The following is an 18913-nucleotide window of genomic DNA, read 5'->3' on the forward strand; positions in this document are numbered from 1 at the left end:
CGCTCCACATTTATGCTTGCCTTCTGGCTCTAATAAACCTCTCCTGATTTACTCTCCTTTGCACTCCTTTACACATAGAATCACAATCATTCGAAACCTGTAGGGCGACCTGACAACCCATTACATCTGTGTTTGTGTGCATGTGTGTGTATATATATATAAAGGCACCTCATGTCTGGCTATTTTAAGTCTTAACCAGCTCTCCTAAACTTAAGGAATATTCTGAAAGTCATGAGAAACTCAAAGTGTGGATTTGGTATATAAGGTATAGTTTATCTGTAGTTACTGTAGAGGAGTGGTTTTTCAAACTGCGGGTGATTAAACCAGTTTAGTATGAGTATAGCTAGCAATTAAGAACCAAGATGTGAATGGAAAAGAATAGACTATATTACTGTATATTGCACTCAGTCAGTATTGTTTCATGGAATTTTATTGTATGTCTTTATATAAATGTGTATACTATATGTAAAATGTATTTCTTACTGTGGGTCAAGTTAAAAAATGTTTGACCGTCACCCTGGCCGGTGTGGCTCATTGATTAGAGCGTCGGATCACGTACTGGGGGGTCTTGGGTTCGATTCCTGATCAAGGGCATGCACCTGAGTTTCAGGTTCTATCATGCCCCAGGTTAGGGTGTGTGCAAAAGGCAGCCAGCTGATTTCTCTCTCTCACATCGATGTTTCTCGTTCTGTCTCTCTCCCCCCAGCCTTCCCTCCCTTCCACTCTGTAAAAAAGTCAATGGAAAAACTATCCTCAGGTGAGGATTAACAAGAACAAAAATATGTTTGACTGTCATTGTGTAAAAAATTTCCTTTTAGCTTTGGCTGCTTTCAGATGATGCTCATATGGTTGTGATCAACTTCAGAAGCATACAGACAAAGCTTTGAGGGTGGGTCTGAAAGAAATCAGATTTACAGCAAAGCTCTTGAATTCTATCGACCTTTTTGCATGAGCCCCGGAACAACAGTCTTCGGTCTGAGGTGCCTGGCTCGGAGCTTTGTTCGGTGAAGCCGCTGTGGAATCCGAAGTGTAGGTTAGCCCCGCACGGGCATTGGAAGCTCTTGACGGCTCCTTTGGTCCCTGCTGCACTGGGAGGTGGGCTGAGAGATGCCCCGAGAGTCACAGATATTGGAGTCCCACTCTTCTTCCTATTCATAATCTTACAGAACTTGAAACCATTGAGATAATTTTTTTGTCAGAAAAACATATGCATTAGGGCATTGTATACTTTGCTAGGACTAGAAACCGTCTGACTCAAGTGGCAGCAAGTTGCCAACACGTTTAGAACAAATAGTGTTAGAAACAAACCTTATTCCTAGGCTCTGTCCTGGCACCGGGACTTTATGTGTCGCCTGCCTGAGTGGGCATGGTCTTCGTCGCGATGATAGAACTTGGTTTTCGGCAGTACGTCTCATTCTCAGAATCTCCCAGGCCAGCTGCATCTCTGACTAGTTTCAGGCACAGCAGCCTGGGACCAGGCACCGAATGCTTGCTCTGAACCGAGCCGGAGTTTCCTCTCTCTCCCCTCCTCCTCCCTGCCCCCCTTCTTCCCTGTAGTCAGTCAGTAAACAGGTAGTTCTTTAGCTACAGGTAGCTTCATAGTTTTACTGTCTGCTTTTATGCAGAAGTGGGGTGTCTAAGGTAGGATCTTTATGTTTTGCAAAAAGTGCTATCTTACCACCTAGGTATTTGGTAGCTAAAACATATTGATCTTCAATTAAGAGAAAGCCTGCTCTTAGCCATCTTGGCTTTGAATATTCTATTCTCCCAGTTTTTGCCAAGAGGAGTAGAGAGATAGAAACGTTGATGAGAAACATCTTCGATCGGCTGCCTCCTGCACTCCCCCTACTGGGGATTGTGCTCTGACCGGGAATCTAACCCTGACCTCTTGGTTCATGGGTGGACACTCAACCACTGAGCCACAGCGTTCAGGCACTCAGGATTTTTTTTAAGCAAATATTTCTCATTTACACATTTATTTCATTATTTGTTGTTTTTAACATACAAGGGTAATCTTGAAGGGTAATCTTGAAATGTCCGCTAGTTTGATGAGCTGGTATGATAATCTTTCTTTTTCATTATATGGGACCACTTTTGTTCTAAAATGTTAAGGAAGTTTTTGTTTTATTCTCAAAGAAATACAATGATAACTTTTCTACATAGAATCCAATGTCACTATAGTTTGCTTGTGTTTGTTAATATGATATTTGGTGTTAAATATAACCTTTTACACAAGTTAATTATATAATTATTTACATACTAAATGATATGGCTTTAGCTTTAGGCTAAACTATTACACTTTTTGAAATATATGCAGAGAACAGAGGATTTTTTTTTGGTCAATATAGAGGTATATAGTTACCAGTTATATTTATTCATTGGGATACAAAGATGTATAAGGGCATACCTTTTCATTTATTGCTTATATCACTAAAAATAAGAACACACTAGAAAAGAAAATCAATTTGACTTAAAGAGAATTTAATTTATAGTATTAATATAACTTCCTAAATAAAGTCCTAGATTTTGGTGACCAATTTTGGTTACCAATTCTTAGTCTTTCTTTGGGAAAGTAAAAGCTAATGAACTCACAACTGACTCATAGGTTTACCTCTCAGGACCAGTCCTAAGCAAAGTGTGGGAAGCCATATTTCAAGGCATCACTACATTTGTGTATGATCTTTCTCTACCTTTTAAATATCCAGTGTTATTTCAGGGAAGCACTGAGTTGATTATAGTTTAAATGCATTTTTAGTTTGTTATAGGTATATGAATAATTTACCTTAGCTTATGAATATTTTAAAATTGATATACGTACTTATTTTAGTAGCTATGTTTAGGTAGATTGGATACATCCCCCTTGCCCTCAGTTCCTTTAACTGCTCCTTTAAGCAGTAAGTACAGTCATTTGTAAGTCTTTAAAAATACCTTTATAAGGCTTACATTTTATTTAAAATTTTATGCCTTTACTTCAATTTATATTAATGAAGAAATTTTAAAAATAAAGAGGAAATCTATTTATCTTCAGTAATCCAAATGTAACTGTGTTTAATGTGGTACCTTAAAATATTATTCTAAAAGCATCAATATCAGTAAATATATGCAGAAAACTTGAGGACTAAATTATAAAATCATTAGAATAGCAGTAGAGTTTTAATATTAGTCCTCTATTAAGAACAAATGCTTCAACTTCTGTTTTTTTGTGCCAAAGTAATTCAAATGTATAATTCCATTATGTAGCAAAGCACTAAGCTTTTCCATGTAACAAGCGTTAGTTTTCATTTTTTTTATATGACCACAAATCTGTAGATAGAAATGTCTTCCTAGTACAGTGCACTCAGTTGTGCAAACTTATCTTTTTAGGGTCAAAGAAGAACACAAAGCACAACCGACACAGTAAGTAAATGTTTTAAGAGTGCAGTAGGCTTGACTTCTGTACCTTTGCCATTCTCCGCTTCCTGCACCTTGGATGGTATTAGCTTACCCTAATACTGGACAGGCTGCAGCTGGTGCGTCTTCTGCTTCCCGACTCTGGCTTGTAAGACAGCTGCCTGCAGTTTCTTACCTCATCCACATACTGACTGGATGCCGATCTCTGCTGCCTGCTTGTGGTCTGGTTCACACCTGATTTCCCTACATTCTGACTGCCTGGGTGATAACTGGAGCTCACACCTCCATTGGCTGTAGCTTTCGCGCCTGTCTACTTTTCCTGTTATGGGTAAGGAAACATTCGGCCCACGTTGTCATTCACTTGTTTATTCAGTCACATTATTTGCTTATTTAAACAGGTGGTTTCCCTTTAGTGGGATCACTGAACTGGTAAATAGCGTTCTTCAACCCCAGCAAAAACAGCAAAGTGAGAAGGAGCCCCAGACGTAAGTAAGCCCATCTGTCTAGACTAAATATTGTCTCTGGTAGTGTAACATACTAAAGAGTATGTGTTAAAATGCCTCCCTTGGAATATTACTCCACAGAAATGAAAATTGTTAGGTTATGAGTTTGGTGCTTTACCCTTTAATTATCCCACAGAAATCTCAAAAGAATACAAGGATAATTTATAGGGTAGGAAAACAGAGGTACTCCCTTCAGTTTTAGTATAAATAATGTAAAATGTACTTATCCAGTAAAACATCTTTCTCCAACAATGCAGTATATTTCAAAGTATGTTTCCCCCCCTAAAAAAAATAATTCCAGAGGACATTAAGAGGTATTAATTTCTGAATTCAGTCTTTGGTCAAATAATTTTGGAAAGATTATTTTAAAAAAGGTTAAGCAGTTTTCTTTATTGTAAAACTTCTTAGTTTTTAAATGCACTCAAAAGGTGTTAGAACAAACAATGTTTACTAAACGTATTTGACTACTGAGTCCCCTTTCATTGAACATTTCGTTAGGTGGTGTACCGTAATTTGGGAAAGCAGCAGTTTATTCTCACGTTGACCTGACACATTAAAAAAAGTCCTTTCCACTTATTTTACTTATTTTTTAAGAAGTTGTTCACACTTGTGTCTGTTTGACTTCGTGCAAGCCGTGTTTATGTTGTGAGTTGTAAGGAACTCTGAGAATGTGAGAAAGACTCATATATTTAAATTCCAGATTCCCCATGACACATCCGTGTTACTCAGAAATCCTCTTCCCACCCAGCCTCTGCACTTGTTAAAGTAGGAGTTATGTTTACAGAGAAGACGGTTTGGCTGTAGGAACAGGCAGATTGAAAAGGACATGAACTCTAGAAGAGACTGAGAATGACTGCTGGGTGCCCTAAGATGAAACAGTTAGAAAAGCATTCCCCTTTTCCTTTTAAATGCAAACTAGAAGGTACATGTCTTTGGGTCTTGTTATTGATGAGGCTATCTCCTTACCCATTTTATGTTACCTTGTATGCATTTATGTCACTGTTTGAGTTTCAACTGAAGTAAAACTATGCTGTGATATACCACTAATAGTTGGTGTGTAGTTCTAAAACGGGAACTGTTGCTGTCTGTAAACTAGTTGAAGTCAAGACCTGGCATCTAACAGAATACCTGATCTATAATAGGAACTCAATAAATATTTCTTTACAAGTGATTTACATGTTTTGGAAAGACTGCTTGTACCTGTTGATGATAAAACTGAGTGTATCACATGCTTTCTTTGCTGTACTTAATCATGTGAACTTGCAATAGAGCTGAGCTGAACTTGCAATCAGAGGTGAAAATTCTAAATGCATGGGGCCGCCTATCATTAACTCATAAGGGAGAGTTGATGGATCCCCAAAGGGTTGAGCTTATTATTTTGAAGGCTAATAGCAATGGAAATGGAAAGGTCCTTGAGAATACTATTTAATTTTACTTAAAAAATTCCACTTGCTCTTTCTTTATCTGAAGACTGAGGATAATATGGACACAGATGATTTCTTCTAAGTTATGTGCTTCTTATTGGTGCTTGACTGGTCAAATCAGTTGATAACGCAGTTGTGAAATGGTGAAGGCAGTTTCTGCACATACATGTTTCCAGGTCCAACATAGACATACTTCAGTCTGAATAATCTAAAATTGTCTGCATCTGTCATATACTTTAGATCCTCAAGAAAGGGATAAATAAAGAAAGAAAAATTGTGATTGCTTATTCAGAAAATTATTTAGAAAAATTGATAAAAGTAGCAAAGTGCTTATTGCCAAGTAAAGGTGTTATTAAAACATAACAAATGTCGTGAAAAGTGCACAAATATACAGCTCTTTGAACTGCCTGACAGTGAACTTACCTGGAAACCATCACCCAGAGCAAGAAGCAGAACATTACCAGCTCTCTAGGATCTCTTCCTCATGCTCACTTCCAGGATGACCACCTCCTACCCCAAAGGGTAACTTTTGTCCTGACTTCTATCTAGCACCACAGATTATTTTTTCCTATTTTATATTTAGACTTTATACAGATGGACAAGTTGGTGAATCCTATAGGCTTTGCCTCAAAATGTTTTGAAATGCAGTTAAAACAAATGCAAAGTATAATATAATAGAAGCAATTACAAAGGGAGCCAATTAAATGGAAATACAGGTCTATCCATGGACTCCTTTGGGCTGGATTGCAAGTTAAGGTGGAAAAGTTTGAGTTAAAAAATTGCCTGTGAAGCCGTATAAGCAGTGACTGTTTTTTGAGGATTGGCAATAAATGGACTCACCATGCTTTGTAGGAGGGAATACTCAACATTGTAAAGATGTCAATTCTCCTAACTAATGTATAAATGTAATGAGATTTCAATAAAGATTCCACTAGGATTTTCAAGAGAACTGGGTAAAAAGATTACACTATTTATATGGACGACAAATGTTTACAAATAGTAAAACAGTTTTCAAAAGGAACACAAGAGACGATCCATTTTGCCAGATCAAAACAAGTTACAAAGCCAAAGTACTGTATACAGTATTCTGGAATATATGTAGTTCTTTATTTTTCTGAAATTGTCCCTCTAATTAAAGGACATTGCTTTATTTTTAGTTTTTATAAAATCTATCTTATTATGAGAAGCCCTCAATTTCTTTAGCTTGAATTACAAAGTACTGCTTGGAGCAGAGAAAGGACCTCAAACAAACATACCTATACCTGTAGAGATTACACTTGTCCCCCTTACCTGTGTTTTTTGCTTTCTGCAGTTTCACTTACCAGCTGTCAACCCTGGTCTGAAAATATTAAATGGAAAATCCTAGAAATAAACAGTTCAGAAATTTAAAAAATGTGTGCCATTTTGAGGAGCATGATGAAGTCTCGTGCTGTCTCACTCTGCCCAGCCCAGGACGTGAATCATCTCTTTGTCCAGCATACCCGTGCTGGGTGTGCTACCCACCCACTTAATCACTTTAGTAACCCTCTCAGTTATCAGAGAGACACTGCTTGTGTTTAAGTAACCCTTATTTACTTAACAGTGGCCCCCTAGAGTGTTGATGCTGGCAATTTGGATAGCTAAAGAGAAGGCAACAGTGCTTTCTTTAAGTGCAAATGTGGACATTCTAGACGTAGTAAGGAAAGTAAAAAAATCCTATGCTGAGGTTGCAGAGATTTACAGTAAGAATGCAGCTTCTGTTAAATTGTGAAGAAAGAAATCTGTGTTAGTTTTGCTGTTGCACTTCCAACTGAAAAAATTATGGCTGTAATGTGTGATAGTGCTTGTTAGTTAAGATGGAAAACTCATCAAATCTGCAGGTGGAAAACATGAACAGAAAATATGTTCCCATGTTGTGCCAGAAAGCATTGAGCCTATACGAAGACTTTAGTGAGGTATCCACTGCAATGAGTGACACCAAACCATTTACTGTAAATAAGGGATGGTCACACAGATTCAGGAATAGGTTTGGACTCAAAAATATAACAATTACTGGAGAAGAGAGAGACCACATTCATATAACTTTTATTACAGTGTATTATGATTGTTCTATTTTATTATGAGTTATTGTTCTGAACCTTTTTACTGTGTCAAGTTTATAAATTGAACTTTATTATAGATATGTATGTATAGGTAGAAACATAGTATATATAGCCTTTGGTATTATCTGTGGTTTCAGACCTCCACTGGGAATGTATATCCTGTGGATACGGGGGATTACTGTAGCTGATGGAATTTGTGAAAAGGGAGATAAAGAAATTTAGCATCAGTCTAGAAATTCACAATAGCTGGTGTTGGAAGTTGTGGTAAACAAACCTTTAAAGATTACTTTAGAGCCCGGCTAGCATGGCTCAGCTGTTGAGCAAAGACCTATGATCCAGGAGATTGCAGTTTAGTTCCCTGTCAGGGCACATGCCCAGGTAGCCGGCTTATCCTTAGCAGGGGGTGTGCAGGAGGCGGCAGATCAATGACTTTCTCTCATCACTGATGTTTCTATCTCTCTCCCCCTCCCTTTTTCTCTCTGAAATCAATAAAAAACAAAAACAAAAGCAAGAAAACCCATACAGATTACTTTACAAACGTAGTAATGTAAATTGTTAGTTTATGGAGATCATGAAAACGCATACCTATCAGATAAATGAGAAAACAACAGCAACAAAAACCTATGTGGCTGGGTATAAAATTGCCAGGAACAGCAGGATTACCACTAACTAACAGATTGAAAAGTTTAGTTTTCTCAAAGAACTCAGAAGTGAAGAAAATTTATTTTGGAAGACACTGAGTTCAATCATTTGCTTTAGTGATGATGGAGACATTGATGTAGAAAATACACATTAAAAATTTGGGTTATAAAAGAACTTTATGAAATAAGAAAGGAGGAAGAGCCATATTTCCAAATTAATATATTACTGTATATGTCTCTTTTTTATTTTTTGTTTTTTATTCTATTTTTTCTTTTTTTAGTGTATTTCTTTTATTTTTTTATTTTTTATTTTTTAAATATATCTTTATTGATTTCAGAGAGAGGAAAGGAGAGGGAGAGAGAGAGAAACATCAATGATGAGAGTCATTGATTGAGCCCACAACCCCGGCATGTGCCCTGACCAGGGATCGTACCCCGATCGCCTGGATCCCAGGTCGACGCTCAACCGCTGAGCCACGCCCGGCTGGGCAGTGTATTTCTTTTAAACATTCATTTGTAATAAACGTTTTAAATTAAATATGAGTATATCTTTGATTCTTTTATTTATATCAGGGATTGGTTTGCAAAATACGGCCTGTGGTTCAAATGCTGCCTGTTTCTATAAATAAAGGTTTATTGGAACACGGTCACGCTCATTTATTTGCATGTTTTCTGTGACTGCCCTCGCAGTCATTATATTTATTTCTGTACTCCACTGATTATAGTTAATTTTATAAGGTGTGAGGTAGGAGTTAAGGCTTACTTTTCACACATGGATTTCCAATTACTTTTTTACACATGAATTTCCCATTGCTTAAAAGACTATTTTTTCCCCTCCAATGAATTACCCTGGAACCTTTTTAAAAAAAATAAATGACCATTTAGTATTGGACTATTTCTGGACTCTATTCTTTTCCGTTGGTGTGTTTCTCCTTTGCCAGTACCATATTGACTTGATTACTTGTGCAGCTTTTATAGCTCAGAGTTGTTTAGCTGCTTCTTCTCCTGGAAGCAAATCTGCCTTGTAACTCTGGCTGGTTTGGGGCAGGAGTTTCCCACCCCTCAGCTAGTGCTAAAAGGCCTTCGATTTGTGAGTAGTATTTTGGCCTAAGATGGTTTCTTGTCCTTTCGTGGGTAGGTTTTTTTCTCCAACCTTTTCCATAGCTGTGATGGATCTTTGCCTTTTCCCTGGGGATGTCAGTTTGTTTTTACTCCTGTGGCTTATATCTTTGGCTTTTTAAAAGGAGAGATAGTCCGGGGAATTATGCCTGTGCCCAAGGAGCCACTAGTCATTTCTTTTACTCTCGAATATGTGCCACCCCTAAAGGATTCTTTGTTCTTATGCTCTGCTCCCAATCTTTTTAAAATTTATCTTTATTGTTGAAAGAATTACAGATGTCCCCCTTTTCCCCCCATTGACTCCTTCTAACCCCCCCCCAGGCCTTCACCACAGTATTGTCTATGTCCACGGGTTATGCATTTATGTGTATGAATTCTTTGGTTAATGGCCCCCCCCCCCCTTCCCTCTGAGATTTGTCAGTCTGTTCCATGCTTCTATGTCACTGGATCTATTTTGTTTGTTAGTTAATTTTGTTCATTAGATTTCACGTATGAGTGAGATCCTATGGTACTCGTCTTTCTCTGCCTGGCTTATTTCACTTAGCATAATGCTCTCCAGGTCCATCCATACTGTTGCAAAGGGTAATATTTCCTTCTTTTTTACAGCTGCATAGTATTCCATGGTGTAAATGTCCCACAGCTTTTTTATCCACTCATCTACTGATGGGCACTTGGGCTGTTTCCAGATATTAGCTATTGTCAGTTGTGCTGCTATGAACATAGGGGTGATGTGCCATAGAAGATGTTATTTTATTATCAGAAAATTAAATTTTTATTCTTCTGTTCTCACTTTACGGATTTTTTTTTTATATGAAATTCTGTCTACATATTGTAGTGGTAGTTACTGCTTTGAGACCATCAGGAAACCAATTTTCCCTCATGTGTTTTCTTTGCAGGAAACTTCATCAGCAGTTCGAAATGTATAAGGAGCAGGTAAAGAAGATGGGAGAGGAATCCCAGCAGCAGCAAGAACAGAAGGGTGATGCTCCAACCTGTGGCATCTGCCGCAAAACGAAGTTTGCTGATGGATGTGGCCATAACTGTTCATATTGCCAAACGAAGTTCTGTGCTCGTTGTGGAGGTCGAGTGTCTTTACGCTCAAACAAGGTACAGAAATGAAAATCAGACATAATCACTCTCTTACAGTTATGCTTATTGTGAGTAAAATGTAGAAGACAACTGAAATTAATATTCAGTTTAGCTAATAAACAAAAACCTTTTCAAGTGTCTTCATTTTAGTTAAAAGAAAATTTTAATTTTTTGTAGTTAAAAATATATTTGTTTCATTGTTTATGTCCTTTAGCTTATGATTTTGTTTGGAATCATAGAATCCTAGACTCTCAAAGATGACTAATAGAATTTAGAGATCAAATGGCCTAATTCCTTTATTATACAAGTACAGAAAACTCAGAGCCAGGGAAACTAAAAGTTCATTTTTAAAGTCAGGACTGATTAATATTAGAGTTGTGACACAGCCTTTTTCACTGCCACACATAATTTTATAAAGTTTGTACATATACTCTCTTTCTTTTGAAAGAGGCTGTTTTTAGCTTTGAGATTCTGTGTTTCATAATTTTAAAGCTTTTAAAGCTACATTACCTTTTACTTTTGTCTTAATATTAATGAAATAAACATTAGACTGTGGCATTTCAAGAAGAAATGTTAAGGAGGTGTTTTACACTTATACTAGATTTTTGTAGTTTATCCATCTGCTTTAGAAAAATGTTAATGCTACCCAAAGAATGTTTGTTGAAATTAGCAAAAGCAGTTTTTTTAAATGTTTGTCTCAATAAGGTCTTTAGAATTTGCTTTTATCTCCTCACTAGTATATTATCAATCAGTTCTCTATTTAGTGGCTTTTAAGTAGGAAGTTGATATCTTTACATACATTACTTAGGCGTAATAGTGGTAATTTTGTTCCCCTGTGTGATTTCATTTCTCCATTTTCTCACTGCTCCCCTTTTCTCATAATTTTGTTGTGTTTTCTCATTGTTTTGTTTATTTCTATTAATTTTTTACCCTGGCTCACCTGATTATGTTTCTTTTTTTTTTTTTTTTGACTGGCCATATTAGCTCGAAATACCAGTACAATTCTGAATAGAAGTGGTGAGAGCAGACATTAACAAAGAAAGAAAAATACATGCCTAATCTCAATAGATGAGAAAGAACACTAATCCTCGTGAACATAGAAGCAAATATTGTAAAAAAAAAAAAAAATTTGGTCAGATCAAGCCTATTAATATATAAGAAGGATAACCCATTCAACTCAGGGTGCCTGCTGAGCTGCACTTCAGTTCCTCTGTGCTGCTCTGAGGCCTGGAGAGTCTTCCAGAGCAGTGAGCAGGGGCAATTGTTGAGCTTTTCTTGTTTGTTTCCCATCTATCGCTGTCTTTTCTTGTCCTACATCCAGTTTGTTGCAAACCATTCTTTCATGTACTTTGTCCGTTTTTTGTTTGTTTGTTTGAAGCAGGTGGAGAATTCTAGTCCTTTCTACCCCATGTAGGTCAGAAGCAGAAGTCTCTCATGACATCTGATTATAGTTTGCTTGAAAATAAATTTCTTGATTTCTAACGCAGGTCCCTTTATGCTAAGCACAGTTTTTGTCAATAAGTTAAGTACAGTGAAGACTAGGAACACCCTTTGAAAATCTGTTGCAATTTAGTCTGCTGTAAAATTCTGTACACTGTGGGTTAGTCTGATGGAGATGGTTTATAGGAGAAGCAATGTGCCCCACTTTTCTCATATTTTTTCTTCGATCTGAAGAAAGTGTCAAGAGAGTAAAACATAAAAAGTAGTCTAGGGTTTACTCAAGAAAGATAACCTGGATTTTTAAATTAGTTTTTCTACATTTTCATTGAAGTAAGAAACCTGTCCTAAGAGTGTCATAGTTTACTTGCAGTAGTGTTCCCTTGAATGTATGTACAAAGATTGTCTGTATTCTAAGTGCAGAGAGTTTTGAGTTCAATTTCTCTTTTCAAACTGGAGCATCATATAGCTGGCTTATGTGATAGAAGAAGGCTTCTGCTTCCAACAGAAGCTAAATGCATTTCTTTGATTTGTCATGGCCCCAAAGGGTTAAGCCCAGTGAACTTTGCTCACACTGTTCTGATGAAGTAGCACAATGTGGATCCAAATATTTTATGATTTACAGTGTAATTATAAAGCTATTTAAAAATTAGGCTAGTAGCCTTTTAAGAATCAAGATAAAAAAATCTGTTGTTTTAATTTTGAGGCTCTTAGATGTGGAGACAGCCTTAAAAATTAATTAATTCTTTTGAGTACATTTAGGATACAAAGGGAATAAGTGAAGTACAAGACACAGAGAAGGTCTAATACAAGACTTCATGAAATATTCCTTCCATTTATTTCCTTCTAAGATGATACCCCCTTAATAAGAGCTATACACTTAGTCAGATTTAAAAATGATGACTTTATAAGGGAGAAATTATTTTGTAATCATAAAATGGTGACTCCAGTAGAAAACACATTATGATAATTTACAATGAGGATTATTTGAAGCTTCAATGTGTGGCAACATAAATTTTTTCTTTCTTTTACTTTTTGGTGCAAAAAATATATTACCATCTGCTTAATAGTGAAGGACATACATTTTCAGAACTGTATTTAATTTGTAAATTAACAGATGAAATTTTCTGTCATGAATGATAAGATTCAAAGCAGAATGAATGATAACTTTATAATGATTATAAAAGAAAGTGATGCTTAAGAAAGTCCTGTAAAATATATTGGTATATGTGTTTTCAGTGTATCAGATGGTAAGAATGGAATGATAATAGTGACATGCTCCTGTGTAAATGAGTCATTAAGTATCATTTGTATGAATAGTTTTAATGACTAATATTTAAATTGTGCATTGAGAGATAAAATGATGGTTAGAATACCTTTTCAATATTCTAGGCAGCTCCTTTCCTTTTTTAAAATTTCAAGTCACTGTGTACCTGCAAGTCTGTAGCTAGTGTGCTAGTGCAACATATAGTCATCCCCCTACATCAAAGACAAGCAAAGCATATGAATTTTCTTTTAGACCTCATAGAGTTTCTACATCCCGGTATATTGGGAAAAAAATTGGACTTTCTTCAGGAAGAGGGTGGCATGCGTTGAGAAATGAGGAGTGCCAGTTTTAGACCCTGCCCTAGGATTGTGTGACTTTTCTTTGCTGTGTCACATCATGTCTTAGGGCTTCTGTGTTAAAATCTATAAAATGAAAGCATTAATCTAACTGATTTGTAAGGGTTTTTTTTTTAGTTTAACATTTTATGATTTTTAAATTAATACTAGATTACTCATGAATTCTTGAAGTATCTGAAAAGTATATTTATGTAGCCAAATAATCTACCACTTAAACAGTTTTTAAAAAGTAATTGAGAAGCTTCATGAATTCTCTGATGTTACTGTGTCTAGCATATTGCATGTTAAGCTTTGGTTTTAATCCCTTCCCACATTTATATAACATGGGAGTGCTAAGGGCACCACTGTTTTAGAAAACTGTATTTACAGGAATTTGAGGAATAGGTAAAGTAGGAAAACCTCTCAGAATTAAGAGGTTTCATCAGGTGGATCTTTAATTGCAAGCCTTTAATCCGAATAACCTAGAATGTGTAAGAATATTATCAGGAAATAGTTGTAGATGTTAAAAGGAAAAAGAATTGTTTCCCCTCACTGATGTCAACCTCCCTAGTAGCGTGGGATAACGTAGTGACTCTGAGGAACTGTCTAACTTGCAGAATCTTAGAGAATTTTATACCTCTTTGTGAATATTAGCACTGTGGGAGGAGGCAAAATAACGTATTAAATCGAGCGTAAAGGAATGCATTTTCACCTTGGAAATTTGTGCTGGAGCCATATCAACACAAGTCCTGAAGTAAGGCCAAGTTTGAATCCTGTCTTCATCACATACTAGTTGTGTGACTTATACAAGATGCTTAATCTTTCTGCCTCAGTTTCTTCACCTGTAAATAGAAATAATAGTAGTACCTATCCTGTAGCCGATTGGTGAAGATAAAATTAATTAATTTTATATAAAGCATTTAGACGTGTACTTGGCACACAGTGAGTGCTATAGAAGTGTTTTGCAGTAATTTTTATGGTATTAGGTTTCTTTTTACTTACCATATATCGCTGGTATAATGTAAGATGCTCTCATATATATTTTCTTATTCAGTTAATCATATTTGTATATTGGATTAGTGTATTTCTTATTGCATACATAAACTGACTCTGCCATAATGAATATGTATGTAAATTATATAAAGTTTTTAATCCTTAAATTGAAACTTTTTTTTAAAACACACAGACTAAATGGAAAGCTGGAGGAAATATTCAGATGATTCAGGTTGAAATGAACTTTTAAAGAAAGTGTATTTTAAAATCCAAATTATCCATATGTTTAAAATGAGAATATTCCGCCCCAGTAGGTTATTATTTATATTTATGTGAGATTTTAATCTTTGTCTTTGTCTTAAGGTCCTTGATAACAGTTTATATTTATACATTACCTTTGATTTTTAAGCAACTCAATTCCAATTTGATTATTAACAAGTTTAATAAATATCACTTTTATAAATACGATGAACCTTCTGACATAATTGTATTATTAAAATCTGATTAGAAGACGTATCCATCCTTTGTTTTGAATTTCTTTTCTTCTGAAGTTTGCCAGTTCAAAGAGAAGGAAGTAAAGGCTTAGAGAGCTTAGGAAATTGCACAGGATATACAGCTAAGAGTGTTGTTTAAAAGGTGGAATTTTAAGATGGGTCTTTTTTTTTTTTTTTTTTTGAATCCTCAACCGAGGATATTTTTCCATCGCTTTTTCAGAGAGTGGAAGAGAAAGAGAGAGAGGGAAACATTGATGTGAGAGAGACAGACACATTGATTGGTTGCCTCCCTCATGTGTCCCAACGGGGGCTGGAATTGAGCCTGCATCCGAGGTACGTGCCCTTAGCTGGACTTGAACCCAGGACTCTTCAGTCTGCAGGTCAACACACTAAACACTGAGCCAAACCAGCTAGGGCAAGAGAGGACTTTATGATTGCAAAGTTTTTCCTCTTAGTCACAAGTGCTGAGAAAGTGAACTTGAAAACACATGATTTTGACTTTTAATTTATATGTTTTTATAATATATCAGGTCACTATTATTACATTATCACTTTTCATATAATATCATTATATTTAAATAAAGAGAAATGCAATAATTGACTTTAATTTTATTTTATCTAAAAGGTTCTTTTGACCAAATCATGTATCTTACCATTTTATTTTCCACATTTATAATATTTATTTTCCACATTACAATATTGGGAAATTATGACTTAAAATTATTAATTTTCAATCAGTAATACTTTATCTTTAATAACTTTTATAATTCTTTCCCTTTTAGTTATAAAGTTAGGAGACTCCTAAATTAATGGGACAGAGATGACTTTTAGAAGCATTATTCATAATTTATATAAAAATACAATTTGTCTACTTTTGCTAGTATGTGATGAAATTAAAGATAAACAGTGATACAGTGTTTTACTGTTTTTGTATGTAAAGCCTTTTCCTTTTTTAAATATATTTTTATTGATTTCAGAGAGAGGAAGGAAGAGGGAGAGAGAGAGAAGCATCAATGATGAGAGTCATTGATCGGCCGCCTCCTGCACGCCCCCTGCTTGGGATCAAGCTGGAAACCAGGGCATGTGCCCTGACTGGCAATCGAACCCCTGATCGCCTGGATCATAGTCGATGCTTGTCTACTGAGCCATGCTGGCGGGGCAATAAAGCCTTTTTCATAACAGTTTTCAGATTCTCTTTGAATTATTGGGTATTTAATTAGGATTTCATTTGTGGAAAGAGCATTCTCCTTTTTCTGATGTTTGGGTATTTAATTGCTTTTATAGAAATTATTCTAATTTATATGCCTTAATATATTCTATTCTATAGCAGGCTCTTAAATCATTTCTCTTAAAATGTTTAGATTTTAGTCAAAATGTAATTAGGCTTTTCCAGAATTTTTATTTCACTAACAAGCTCTTAAAAACCCATGTTCTAAGAAAGGAATTAATTATTTCTTTTTGTCTTGTCTTTTCTGCCCTTCCTAACCTGCTTCCGTGGATATCCGCGCCGGAAGGACAAAGTGGTTAGAGGCTTTTTCTGTCTAATATTAGCTTTTTCCTTATTGCTGCTCTTGCTAATTTTCATTTCATAGCTGTATTTAATTTATATACTTCTAAGTGTTTTGTTACAGTTGTAGTGCATGATAATCACTATACATACATTAAGATATTTTAAGCATGCCGAAATACATTTTACCGAAAAACATTTTATTATACTGTAGCTGAAAATTGATTACTTTACTTGATTCTTAAAGAGGCTTGCCTCTTTAGAATTTAGTATTTTTAAGGAGATTATAGCACTTTCCATTGTGTTAAGAATTCTTTTAATCTTATAATGTTTTCCTAAAGTCGTCATTGTACTGGCCAGAGTTTTTAAAAGAAGCTTCAGAGTTAGTATAAAGATTCAGCATTTGTGATAATGAGTCACAACATTGAGCGTGGATTTTTCTGCAGTATATATATATATACAGTTGAGTGTTAAGTATTTCATATGTTTTTCTTTTAATGTGTTTTAGAGATTGGTAAAATGTCTGTCTTATATCCTCATTTTAAATATTAGACATAATTATAATTTTGAAGTACTTAGGTTTAGAGGATTCAACTCTAGCCTAGGTTTTAATATTCTCTCAATAGTTGCCCTTAGAGGTCTGATTTGGATTTGGGTTTGCTCTAGAGACTGGTGACTTCCTGCAAACATAGTTAAAATCTTTCTATTCCGATTCTTTTTCTTGATGTTCAGCTTTTTATTCTTTACATCTGTATAGCTCTCCTTGGTGCGTGCATGTTGCAGTATGGCGTGAGAGGGATTACAGCAGGGAGCCGGTGGGCTGCACACAGTGCCGAGAAAAGCATTCTGAGGTTATCCCGTTGTTTCCCATGAGGCAAACTAAACTGGAGGCCTGAAAGTTTTACCAAATTCAAGTTGGCAGAAACCCAAAGAGGGCGGTGGGGATATGGACCTGGCTTGGGAACGCGGGCTCCGAGCGGAAGGAAGGGTCTTCAGGGTGGCTTGGCTTGTCCTTTCCTTCTTTGTTTTTACCTGTAGGAATGCTATCAAATTCCTGTAGCTGGAGCAATTTTAAGGCGAAGGTCTGGAATTCAGTTTTGGTCGTGTTAAGTTTGCGGTGAATCAAATTACGAATTCGCTGAAGCTTTGCTGTGCACTGTGCTTTTCATTTTGTGCCCTGATAGTTTATTTTTTTAGAATAGTCGCTCTCCCCTGGGTGGACCAAGTTGGACTTGCTTTCCATTGAATCTGCTTTCAAGTAGGTCAGGGGACTCATTGCCTTTTAGCAGTTACAGGAGCAGGAAGCTCAGTGTGCAGAAGGAAGTCCATGGCTTCTGAAAGTTTACTTGCAAGAAGCCATGGAAGATCCCAAGTAGTTTTGTCCATTAACCTTAAAGTCTTTAATAATTATTAGTGAGAATCTGAGAAAAGGTAAATGAAACTTTATACTATGAACTTTTTCTCTGAAGAAATAACCCTTCCTTAAAAATTTCTTTTCCCCAAGGGTGTTCTAATGATTTTCGTATCACCATGTTTTTGTTAGTATTTCCTTTGTGTTGCTTCTAGTTTTACACTTTCAATTCTCTTCAATTTGGATAAAGCATTATCTTCTTTACCATCTGTTTACTTTCATGTAATTATGTTCTGGTTTGTTTGTTTATTTTTTTAAATAAGATGTCCTCTTCAGGAATAGTCATGTCCTGTTTTTCATGAAACCTTCTAGGGGAATATGCTTTCTATTTTAAGAAAAATTAAACTTGCTTAGTTGTAATTTAAATTTATTGAAATGATTTTGTAGTTCTATAATTTATACATCAGAACCTTTAACTTCTTTTAAATGATGAAAAAGAAAACTGTCAAGCGATAGTACACTTATATTTGCTCTATTGAATCTTTAATCAGTAAATATGCAATGGAAAATATTCTAATTAATATCGTCGCATTTTGTAATGTGAATAATGTTACTTCTTAAACTCATTTTAAAATTTTATTAAAGTTATAGTTTTAACTGAAATTTTATTTTTTAGGGAAAAAAGTAGGTTAACAAAATAGTACAAAATGCAGTCTTTGGGCCCAGTTTGAACAAAGGACTAGAGCACAGACTAGTGGGCAAGTGCAATTACTGCAGAAATGTTCACTTTCCTTAATCTTGCAGGATATACATTCTGTTTTAAAAGTTGTCTTTTCTTTCAAAATAACTTAGAGAAATTTAAGCTCAAAATGCAATTCTGAATTAAAATAAGGTTTTAAAAGTCAAATATTTATTATGAAGGCAACAATTACTTATTCTGATAATAACCCTAAACAATTCTTTTCAAGAATTAATTTACTTTGGCAGCCACTTCAGTCATTTTTTGATAAAATTTAATTTAGAACAGGACGTTTATAAAATATCACGTGCTTTGATGAAAACAAAAATAAAACCAACACTACAAAATATGTACAGTTAATTGGTTACCTTTGATATAATTGCCAATTTTACACATACCCCTCCATAAAACCCCCCTTGAAAGTATACCATATACTATTTAAAAAGTTATATTTGTATGAAAATTTACTAATTAGTTCTCAATCAACTAATATGTTTATGTTAAATACACATTAACTTTCAGTGTAATTATGAGTATCAGTAA

The 18913-nt window shown here is 35.4% G+C and overlaps 1 protein-coding gene across 13 annotated transcripts in view; it reads left to right on the plus strand.

Annotated features, from left to right (window-relative positions):
* RIMS2 (regulating synaptic membrane exocytosis 2) overlaps positions 1-18913 on the plus strand; it is a 215843-nt gene that overhangs the window by 19850 nt on the left and 177080 nt on the right. For all 13 annotated transcript variants that reach the window (XM_081117158.1, XM_081117172.1, XM_081117165.1 and 10 more), the window contains exon 2: positions 10055-10265. In XM_081117158.1, the coding sequence (XP_080973284.1) occupies positions 10055-10265 (211 nt within the window). The remainder of the gene's footprint in view (positions 1-10054; positions 10266-18913) is intronic.

The sequence above is a fragment of the Miniopterus schreibersii genome, assembly GCF_964146895.1.
Source record: "Miniopterus schreibersii genome assembly, chromosome: 17".
In the NCBI taxonomy this organism is placed as follows: Eukaryota; Metazoa; Chordata; class Mammalia; order Chiroptera; family Miniopteridae; genus Miniopterus; species Miniopterus schreibersii.